This window comes from Physeter macrocephalus, chromosome 10, assembly GCF_002837175.3.
Source record: "Physeter macrocephalus isolate SW-GA chromosome 10, ASM283717v5, whole genome shotgun sequence".
Lineage (NCBI taxonomy): Eukaryota > Metazoa > Chordata > Mammalia > Artiodactyla > Physeteridae > Physeter > Physeter macrocephalus.
In genome coordinates this window covers 51222818-51234874 of record NC_041223.1, presented here as the reverse complement: position 1 = coordinate 51234874, position 12057 = coordinate 51222818, and the positions used below count along the sequence as shown (strand labels likewise).

The 12057-nt window shown below is 37.1% G+C and overlaps 1 protein-coding gene across 5 annotated transcripts in view; it reads left to right on the top strand.

Annotated features, from left to right (window-relative positions):
- FIG4 (FIG4 phosphoinositide 5-phosphatase) overlaps positions 1-12057 on the top strand; it is a 129412-nt gene that overhangs the window by 31306 nt on the left and 86049 nt on the right. For all 5 annotated transcript variants that reach the window (XR_008618380.1, XM_007104747.4, XM_028494556.2 and 2 more), the window contains 4 exons: positions 562-718; positions 4006-4056; positions 7828-7976; positions 10958-11086. Coding sequence is in view for 4 of the 5 variants with exons in the window: in XM_007104747.4 (XP_007104809.1) it covers positions 562-718; positions 4006-4056; positions 7828-7976; positions 10958-11086 (486 nt within the window). In the remaining variant the exon portion in view is untranslated. The remainder of the gene's footprint in view (positions 1-561; positions 719-4005; positions 4057-7827; positions 7977-10957; positions 11087-12057) is intronic.

The following is a 12057-nucleotide window of genomic DNA, read 5'->3' as shown; positions in this document are numbered from 1 at the left end:
CACACACACACACACACACACACACACACACACACACACACACAAATTTCTCCATTTGCTGTATGCCATTGTATCTCCATTCTGGAGAATTTCCAGAAACTTTCAATGTTTTGTTTTGTTTTTATAATTTTTACCAGTTGTGGTTGTTTCACTGGGGAGAGGCTCTGCTGAGCTCCTCACGTAACCGGTTCAGAAGTGTTCCCCTCCCTCTCCCCACAACCGACAAGAGAGTTAGTTTTAACTCCCAAAGCAAAAGCTCTGGGAGCCAGAACATTTTTAACCAAGATTGTGTGGTAACTAGTGTGTTGCTGAGAACTTAGTGCTACTGAACATTAATACATATGGTCTTTCTTTAATCAGGTTGTTTAGAGCAATATTTTTAAGTGAGATAAATATTTCTAGAGAATAATTCTAAGACAACCGAAAATTTGTATGGCTGTAAATCATAGAAATAATAAAGTAGGAAATGTGTCAAAAATCTTTTGCCTTTTAAACATGTATCTAAAAGCATTACTAAGTTTAAGAAATGTATTTATTTATCTTTCTTTTTTTGTTGTGTAGGTTTTGTCAGGTTTTTAGAAGGCTATTATATTGTGTTAATAACCAAAAGGAGGAAGATGGCAGATATTGGAGGTCATGCAATATATAAGATTGAAGATACAAATATGATCTATATACCCAATGATTCTGTACGGATTACTCATCCTGATGAAGCTAGGTATGTACTGGTGGTAACTGCTATTTTTTTACCTGGTAGACCAATTAGAAAATAAAACATAGTCAAAAGATTATAAATGTTATGTTAAAATGTAAAATACTGGCTCAGAATGCTACAGCTTTTGTTCAAGGGCTATTAAAAACCCTTCATTAAAACAATTGATTTGGGCAAGAATCAACAATGGCTCCTAAAACCATTAGGTGGGAGGTTATTGTTGAGGAACAGATATTTACTTAGTCTCAACATACCATACTCCATAACTATATTATTTACAAAGAGAAAAAAATGACAAACATACTTACCAAATGATCAAACTTAGCATCACCAATAATGAGACAAAACTGACATTATTTGCCTCTTAACATGAAGCAATGGGAAGGACACCCACTACCTGTGTAGTTTTCTTACTAAAAATATTTAACTTGAATCTAAGCATGAGGAAATAATCAGATAAATCTATATTGTGGGACTTTCTGTAAGACACTGGCCTGGACCCTTCAAAAATGTCAATGTCGTGCAACACAGGAAGAGCCAGAGAGTTGTTCTAGAGTTTAGAATAGACATGACAAAGTGCAACACTTGAATTTCTGTTAGATCCTGGATTAAAACATGTGCGTGTATGCTCATGTACACGTGTGCGCGCACACACACACACAGCTATAAAGGACTCTACTGGAATGGTTTGTATATGGACTATATACTAGGGGATATTGGATCAGTATTAAATTTGGGGTGTATAATGATATTGTGGTTACTCAGGAGATTGTCCTTGTTCATAATAGATATATAATAAAATATTTAGGACTGAGGTTTCATCATGTCTGCTACTTACTGTAAATGGTTTAGAAAAATAAAATGTACATGTGTATTTAAAGAGAGAGTGTATGTGTGTATAAATGTATAACGAGAAATGTTCAACAGTGAATGCAGGTGAAGGATATACTGCTGTTACACTATTTTTTCCCCCAATTTTTCTATGGATTTGAAACCTTTAAAAAGTTTTGGGGGGAAATTACTGGAACCTTGGGCATGTGGGGAAAGGCTATTAATAAATTAATAAAATGATAGAGAAAAGACTAGAATTGGTTTATTTTAATATTATAAAGGTTAAAATGGAACAAAGTTAGGCATGCTTATAAGTTTTTAGGGAAGGTAACAGTTTAGATTTTAATTACACTCAGTACTTTCATAGTGTTGTTCTAGATACATGAACCGGAATTTAAAGGTGATGTGGCTCTCTTGTTTAAGACCCTCTTAGATAATGGTTTTCTGGACCTTTGTGACATTGTCTTTGGTATTTGGAAGTGGAGTATTTAAAAAATAATTTGTTTACACAAGGGTAAATAGAGTTTACCGGATAGAGTGGACTTTTGTCTTATACTAACTGAAAAAAATTATGTCTCTTGTAGCTTATAGGCAGGCATAGTATATTGAATAAAAGTGAACCAGAGAGGAATCTAAAAAAATGATACAAATGAACTTATTTACAAGACCGAAATAGACTCACAGACATAAGAAACAAATTTTTGGTTACCAGAGGGGAAGGGGGGTGATAAATTAGGAATTTGGGATTAACAGATACACACTACTATATATAAAATAGATAAAAAAACAAGGACCTACTGTATAGCACAGGGAACTATATTCAATATCTTGTAGTAACCTATAATGGAAAAGAATCTGAAAGAGTATATATATACATATATGTGTGTGTATATATATATATAACTGAATCACTTTGCTGTACACTTGAAACATTGTAAATCAACAATACTTCAATAAAAAATAAATTAATTTTAAAAAGTGAATCAGGCCAGTGCATATAAATCCAAGGGATGGGGAAAAATTGAAGAGGTTTATATTATTTATAAGCCTCATCTTTACGATTCTTTAGCTGACAATAGTAAAACAAATTACGTTCTTCTGTATAGTGATATGACTATCTTTAAAGAGTGAACTTATCTTGTGATTAATATTGTATAGTAAATGGAATAATCCAGAATAAGATACAATTATATTAATAGCTTGTTATAGGTGGACTTATACTATTACTGGATAGGTAAACTTTTACCATACTTACAAAACTATGTAATCCAATAATGCATTTAAGTAAAAATGTTTGGTATGATATTAGGAAATAAAGTACTGTAAAACATTTCATACAAAATGATAAGTAGAGGTTACCCCTCTAATGTGTGGTTGTATCAACATTATAAAATTTTCTAGAGCAATTCACCATGTTAAAATATTGTTGGGAAAAATTATGATTATCTTACTATATGTAGAAAATATATTTGAGGGAATTCCCTGGCTGTCTGGTGGTTAGGACTCCGTGCTTTCACTGCCGAGGGCACAGGTTCGATCCCTGGTTGGGGAACTAAGATCCCGCAAGCCGCACGGCGTGGCCAAAAAATATGTGTGTGTGTGTGTATTTATATTTATATATATTTTTTCATATATATATATATATATATATGACAAATTCAATACCCATTTGTGATCAGTGTCTTTAAAAGGTTGAAATGAATATGAAAAAGTGTTAACATTTATTAATCATTTATTAAGTGGTAGATACGTGGACATTTTATTCTGCACTTTTTTTTTCAGCTTAAAATTTTGGTGACCCACAAACATTTGTGCTTGTTTTTGTTCCTCCACTCTCTCCAACCTCAAAGCATATTGTGAAAACAAGAACAGTATTTACTTCCGTCTTGCCCAAAGTCTAAGCACCCTTTGTATGTAAGGGCATGACTTTCCCTCTTTGGCATAATCAGTGATGAGGAAATGGTCAAACTAAAGTTAAGGGTCTCAAGTGATGATCAGGAAAATTAGAAATTGCTCCAGATGAAATCTCTTCTCCAGTTATGGATTGAATTTCTCAGTTTCAATGAGTGTAGTTACAAATATAAATGTATATATGTGTATATGTTAAGCTATGAACAAATAATGGTGTTGTGTGAATGCAATATGCTTTGGGGTTTTTTTTGTCATTTTTTCCCCCCAGTTTTATTGAGGTAAAATTGATATACATCGCTGTGTTGGTTTAAGGTGTTCAGCATAATGGTTTGACTTAGATATAATATATTGTGAAATGATTACCGCAGTAGGTTTAGTTAGCATCTGTCATCTCATATAGATACAATAAAAAGAAAAAGAAAAAAAAAAGAAGAAAATTTCTTTCCTTGTTATGAGGACTCAGGATCTACTCTCTTAACTTTCATGTATATCATATAGCAGTGGTAACTATAGTCATCAGGTTGTTAACTACAGTCATCATTTTTTTTTAGGTATCTACGAATATTTCAAAATGTGGACCTGTCCAGCAATTTTTACTTTAGGTATGTTTGAGCTGAATTTTGCTTTGCTCTTATCAGTCTCTTAAATGTTTATATAATTTTCCATAGGGTAAAAACAGAATCAGTAGTACTTCAGTTATTCTTTTTTTTTAAATAGCCAAATTTTTTCATCTAAAATAGTACAAATACAAGTATTTCCTCCTTTTAAAAATCTGATATTTGAAATTTTGAATGGATAAATTGTAATTATTCTCACTATAAAAATCATCTTCATTAGGATTTTAAGGAAATATTCTTATTTTTTAGTTTTGAACTACAAAAATGAAATCTGCATTCAATCTATATACAGAGTTGTAACAGTTTCACAGTTTTCAATTTAACAATCTAGCAAAATTAGGTAAAAATAAATTCAAAATAGGAAGAACTGTTGAAATACCAACATACCGCTATTGGCATTGTAAATTACTAATTTTCCTGGAGAGGAACGTAGCATTAAGTATATATGAAAATATGCCTGAAGGTAATAAATCAGGAGAGAAAATATTAATCCTTATTTGTAAAGGGACATTAATAGCTTCTCTATTTATCATGGCCCAAACAGGCAAACCAACCAACACAGGGACAACCCAAATATCGATAATTGAAAAATAAGCAAGCAAATTATAGCAGAGCATCATGATAAAATATTATACCACTGATGTTGTGACCAATATGTAGGCCAGGTAAATAGAATTTTCCATGTATCCTAATAACTTTCTATCAGCTATAATGTCCAAACTAAAAAGTAGAACATAAAATAGCATATAGCAATAAGGACTTGAGTCATGGGATTAGAAGAGGACCCAGAGTGTTGTAGCTATTGGTGTTACATACTTTTGGGGTACTTTGCATTATTTTAAATTTATCTTTAAACTGTTAATATAGTTAACCATTTCTTTATGAAATAAAGAAAAACTTGTCTACTGTGTAGAGTGTATTATGTCTTCATTGATGTGAAACCGAAGACAGTTAATTAATTTAGCAATAGTATAGTGAAGAGCCCCTAAAGAAATAATTTTTGCTTCCACCAATGTTTATTGAAAGTATATTTCCGTTGTATTTGTTTCCATCATTTGCTTTTCAGCCTTTATTGCTTAATTATAGTCTCTGTGAGTTATTACTGAAGCTCAGTGGTACTGTTAGAAATGGTCTTCTCCTGCTTCACAGTTTTCAACTTTGTCTGCATCCCCATACTGAGTTCTGAACAAGTCATTCCATAAGTAAAAATAAGAGGTTATAGACTTCTGAAAAGCTTATACTGCATTGTTATGATTCAGCTAGAATAAAGCAGGAAGAATTGATAGTTAAAAGTAAAAGCCCAGCTTCTCTCCACCCCCCAGCTTTATTGAGGTATTATTGACATAAAGTTTAAGTTGTACAATGTGATGATTGATACACATATAGATACATGTATATATTACAAAATGATTACCACAATAAGGTTAGTTAACACCTTCATCCCATCACACAGTTGTGATTGTGTGCGTGTGTGTGTGTGTATGCGTGTAGTGATAACATTTAAGATTTACTCCCTTAACAAATTTCAAGTATATAATTCAGTATTGTTAATTATAGTTACCATGCTCTGTACATTGGATATCCAGATCTTATTTATCTTATGGCTAAGAGTTTGTACCCTTTGACCAACATTTCTCCATTCCTCCCTCTGCCACTGGCAACTACTATTCTACTCTCTCGTTCTATAAGTTCAGCTTTTTAAGATTCCACATGTAAGTGAGAACATAGTCTTTGTCTTTGTCTAACTTATTTCACTCAGCATAATGCCCTCCAGGTCCATCCATGTTGTTGCAAAAGGCAAGATTTCCTTTTTTATGGCCAAATGATACCCCATTATTTATATATGCCACGTTTTCTTTATCCATTCATCTGTTAATGGACTCAGGTTGTTTCCATGTCTTGGCTTTTGTCATTAATTCTGCAGTGGGCGTGGGAGAGCAGATATCTCTTTGAGATAGTGATCTCATTTCCTTTGGATATGTACCCAGAAATGGGATTGCTGGATCATATGGTAGTCTATTTAAAATTTTTTTTAAATTTATTTATTTAATTTTATTTATTTATTGTTTTTGGCTGCGTTGGGTCTTCATTGCTGTGTGCGGCCTTTTCTCTGGTTGCCGCGAGCGGGGGCTACTCTTCGTTGCGGTGCGCGGGCTTCTCATTGTGGTGGCTTCTCTTGTTACAGAGCATGGGCTCTAGGCGCGCAGGCTTCAGTAGTTGTGGCACGGGGCTCAGCAGTTGTGGTTCGCGGGCTCTAGAGTGCAGGCTCAGTAGTTGTGGCACATGGGCTTAGTTGCTCCACGGCATATGGGATCTTCCTGGACCAGGGCTTGAACCCGTGTCCCCAGCATTGGCAGGCGGATTCCCAACCACTGAGCCACCAGGGAAGCCCTATTTTTAATTTTTTGAGGAACCTCCATTCTGTTTTCCATAGTGGCTGCACCAATTTACATTCCCACCAGCAGTGCAAAAGGTTCTCTTTTCTCTACATCCTTGCCAACCCTTACTGTTGCTTTGTTTTATAATAGCCATTCTAATAGGTATGAGGTAATATCTCATTGCGGTTTTGATTTGCATTTCTCTACTGTGATGTTAAGCAACTTTTCATGCACTTGTTGCCCATTTGTATGTCTTCTTTGGAAAAATGTCTGTTCAAGTCTTTTGCCCATTTAAAAATTGGATTATTTGTATGTTTGCTGTTGAGTTGCATGAGTTACTTATGTATTTTGGCTGTTAACCCCTTAATAGTGAGATGGTTTGCAGATATTTTCTTCCATAAGTTGCCTTTTTATTTTGCTGACTCTCTTTTTCTGTGCAGAAGCTTTTTAGTTTGAAGCTTTTTAGTTTGTTTATTTTTGCTTTTGTTGCTTGCTCTTTTGGTGTCATATCCAAAAAACATCTTTGTCAAGAACAGTGTCAAGGAAATTTTCTCCTATGTTTTCTTTTAATAGTTTTATAGTTTTGGTTCTTACATTTAAGGCTTTAATCCATTTTGAGTTAATTTTTTGTGAGTGGTGTAATACAGGGGTCCAATTTCATTCTTCTGCTGGTGGTTGTCCAGTTTTCCCAGCACCATTTATTGAAGAGACTATTGTTTCTCCATTAGTCTTTTTGGCTCCCTTGTCAAATATTAGTTGACTATATAAGAGTGGGTTTATTTCTGGGCTCTCATTTCTATTCCATTGGTCTAGGTGTCTTTTTTATGTCAGTAACACACTGTTTTTTGTTTTGTTTTTTTGCGGTACGCGGGCCACTGCCGTGGCCTCTCCCGTTGCGGCGCACAGGCTCCGGACGCGCAGGCTCAGCGGCCATGGCTCACGGGCCTAGCCGCTCCGTGGCATGTGGGATCTTCCCGGACCGGGGCATGAACCCCTGTCGCCTGCATCAGCAGGTGGACTCTCAACCACTGTACCACCAGGGAAGCCCCAGTAACACACTGTTTTGAATGCAATAGCTTGTCAGTAAGGTTTGAAATCAGGAAGTTTGATGCCTCCAACTTTGTCCTTCTTTCTTAAGATTGCATTGTATTGTATATTTCTAGTTATACAAATGCCTAAGTCATGCAGTGATTTTTAAATTTCCAATTATATTCATGGTTTACTGTGTTTTAATGTGCTTATTTGTACAGCATTGCTTCCAAGGAAACTAACAGGTGCTAAGTAGTTTAGTTCATAGGTTTTAAGTCCTTCTGGGAGCCAAGACTATGAAATATGTTTTGCTTTTCTAATTCTTATTAATTTTTAGTTCTTTTCTCAGTTACAGCTATGATTTGTCCCACTCACTTCAATATAATCTCACTGTCTTGCGTATGCCCCTGGAGATGTTAAAGTCAGAAACGACCCAGACTCGCCAGGAGAGTTTCGACATCTTTGAAGATGAAGGGTTAATTACACAGGGTGGAAGCGGTAGGTGGTTTTCAGCACATCCAATATATGTTAATGTGGCATCTGTGAAACAGCATCTCATTAAATTCACTCACATTTCCCTCATATTTCTCCTTTCCTCTTTGCTCTTTGTCCTTATATCAGGTTGTTTCAGGTATATGAACTTGACCAATTCATTTTTATAGAGATCATGCATCACCAAATGAATTTCATTTGTGGGCAAGCCAGAAAATTGTATACTGATGTTTTCTAGCAAAATTTCATGCACCTTTTATGGAATACATTCAGTTTAGTCTCTGAATGGAGAATTTTCTTTTAAAATGTTGGCGAATACACACCACCACCTTATTTTTCTTCAAAGAGACCAATTGTGTATGGGTTGAGTTTTAGAAAACAGTTACCATGGCTTGCCTATTGCATCCTAGACATTTGTATGTCATATCTCTAATCCTCATAAAAACTCTGCTCAGTAGGTATAATGCTACTTTGAAAGAAATAAAGGCTAAGTAGGAAACTGAGGCCTAGAGATTAAGATCACAAGGCCAATGTCTAGAGGAGCCATTGCAATAGGTCAGAGGCTGTTCTGACTTTGATTGGTCTCAGCTTGCCCCTCTGGTCCCTCACAAGCCCTGCTTCTGTCAGGACCATTGTGGGATTACTGCAGGACCTGTGTGTGACTAGTCTAGGGTGACCCTGGACATCTGGGACTAACCAGTCACAGAATAGAATTGGTACCTTTATCCCTAGATTTGGGGGTTGGTCTAGAAATCTAAAGCCAGAGATATTGCTAGAGTTAATGTTGTGAAGGAATTGCTTCAAACTTAAGACAGTTTAGCTGAATTGGGCTTACTATGGAAACATAAAATGTCAGTAGTGTCTTTGGGTGCCTTCCTCAGTGCGACTTCTATATAGTGATGGAGATGTGAGTGCAGAGGTAGAATGTAAGTTCCAGAAGGTTTGTCCTTACAGGACACACAGAAAGAGGCTGTACCCTGTTAGCATTTTGCCAAAGGTTCTGGTCCACTCTAAGAAGACTTAGACTGTTACTTAGACTGAATGCCATCTCTGTTATTGCCTTGACTCTTGTTAGTTTATTAGATTGAATATCTCTTGAGCTAAGGCCAAACCCAGTGCACCCTCCCTACCCCAAAACATCTAGATCACGTAAACCTGCCATGGTTCAGACATCTGGATTGTAACCTGTGCCACTAGAGACAGGTGGAGGGTAAAATAATGTGTGCCTGAATATTTGTCACATCATTTCTTCTAAATATCATACTTAGTAATAGAAGAGCTAAAAATATTACTAAATTTGCACTATGTCTCATCTCACATCTGAATTTGAATATCTGTTCTGGGATCTGAATTAAGCCTCTGAAAGCTACTTAATTTTTTTCTATCTGTCAAGCAGTTCTACTTGATAGATATGAATAACTGTGTATTAGGTTTCTATAGCTGCTATAAGAAATTACCACAAACTCAGTGACTTAAAACTATACAAATTTACTACCTTATGGAAGTCAGAAGTCCAGAAGAGGTCTCAGTGGACTAAAGTTAGAGTGTCAGCAAGGCTGCATTCCTTTCTTGAGACCCTAGGGAAAAATCCATTTTCTTGCCCTTTTCATCTTCAAAGCCAGCAATGGCCGGCCAAGGGTTTTCCCACATTACATCACTCTGACACACACTCCTGTTTCCCCCTTTCACTTACAATGACCTGTGATTACATTGGGCCCACTTGGACAATCCAGAATAGTCTCCCCATCTTAAGGTCATCTGATTAGCAACCTTAATTCCATCTGCAACTTTAATTCCTTCTTGCCATTGTAACATAACATATTCACAGGTTTTGGTGATTAGGACATAGACATCTTTTCTGTAGGAGAGGGGTGCGTTGTTCTCCTACTACACAGGGGAAAACTGATAGGAAAGAGAGGGTGAGGAGGGTGAGGGTAATAGGTATCGGGGTAGGTAGAAAAGGAAAATAATACATTTTTTTAAGAATCTGTAATGTGTCAGGCAGCATGTTAGTCACTTTGCATATATTATTTTTTTAATCTGAATAATATCTCTGCGGTGAGTAGTACCATCATTTCACAGTTTAGAAAATTGAGGTTCTGAGATGTTAAGTAACTTGCCAAAGGTCACAGAGCTGGTAAGTGACAAAGACAGGACTCCATTATTCGTGCTCAGTGTAATGTCATTGAAGGGGTAGAGAAGGCTTAGTTTTTATGAATAAAACCAAAGTGTTTGTCATAGTATATAAACACTCTTAACATACATGTTTTGAGAAGAAAAAGAGTATTGACTGCCTCTATCCAGAACTGTTAACAATCTTTTAAGCCATTATCTTTTAAATATACTTGTTTCTTATTTTGTACTTTATGTAAGTTTTGTAAAACTCATTGATGTTTAATAAATTTATTTGGATATCCTGAAATCATGCTTGATGAAATTAGTTTTGTTGTATAGAAAAAGTTTGATATAATAACAACTACCACTTATGGAAGTATCAGTAAGACACCCGACTTGTTCTGAGCACTTTATGTGCATTATCAACTTATCTCATCTTTATAACAATCCCATGATACAGGCACAACTGAGGAAACGGGGGCCCTGGGAGTAAGTAACCCTCTTGGTCACACCTGTCACCCTGCTGATGAGGCAGAGCTCGGATTTGGACCCAGGCGCTCTGACACCAGAGCCACGCTCCCAGCTGCTGTCCTTGCTGACTCTCGGCCTCATTCATGTATTTGTACACATCTCCTTAATTTCCCAGCTGTTTTCTTCTCTCTTAGGTTAAAAACTCACAAATCAGAAAATGTGTGTTTTCTTTAACTTTGTACAGAATCAGCACAGTGTTCTGGACAATGAGATGAGTTATGTCTACTGACAACAGCAATGATATTAATCAGGCATTTTGAAATTAAAAACAAAAGTTTAAGAACTTAAAAACGAATGTCAACCATTTCCTTATCTTTCTGATACCAACTCTTATTTTTCAGGTGTATTTGGGATCTGTAGTGAGCCTTATATGAAGTATGTGTGGAACGGCGAACTTCTGGATATAATTAAAAATACTGTCCATCGTGACTGGCTGCTGTATATTATTCATGGGTTCTGTGGGCAGTCAAGTATCCTTTTTTTAAAAAAATTAAGATACATATTATTAAACTTATGCTGTACCAATTTGTAGAAAGCTATGTATGAATTATAAGATTACAATTATCTATGCATCCAACAGATAGATTATAATTACCTATGCATTCCACGTAGTTAAAATACAAACAGGAATGCAGATCTACTATGATTACAGACAAATAACAAGGAAGAAAACGCTATGTGCCTAGGAGTGATACAGGTAGTATCATTCTTACCGGAGAGAAGGAGCAGAATCCCTGACAGGTGGGGAGGATGGTGCAGTCTCACAGGAAAAGTTGAACTTGGCCTGGCCTCCGTCAAAAAGCAGGCCTTGGGGCTTCCCTGGTGGCGCAGTGGTTGCACGTCCGCCTGCCGATGCAGGGGAACCAGGTTCGCACCCCGGTCTGGGAGGATCCCGCATGCCGCGGAGCGGCTGGGCCCGTGGGCCATGGCCGCTGGGCCTGCGCGTCCGGAGCCTGTGCTCCGCGACGGGAGAGGCCGCAGCAGGTCTGGGAGGATCCCGCATGCCGCGGAGCGGCTGGGCCCGTGGGCCATGGCCGCTGGGCCTGCGCGTCCGGAGCCTGTGCCCCGCGACGGGAGAGGCCGCAGCAGATGGAGGCCCGCATACCACAAAAAAAAAAGAAAAAAAAGGCAGGCCTTGGCAATGAGATTGTGGATTGGGGAAGCACCATGAATGTAGAGATGGAAAAGTTCATGGGAGTGTACTTGTGGTTTGTATATATCGAGAAAACCCCTGGGAGGTACAGTGTCGTGGGAAGGAGATCGTTTAGGGGGAGTCAGACTGCCAGTCACCAGATTGCTTTGGTGGTCGGACCAAGGACTTTGGGATTGGTGCTAGAGCTTTTGAAAGTTTTTTTTTGTTTTTTTTTTTTTTTTTTGCTGTACGCGGACCTCTCACTGCCGCGGCCTCTCCCGTTGCGGAGCACAGGCTCCGGACGCGCAG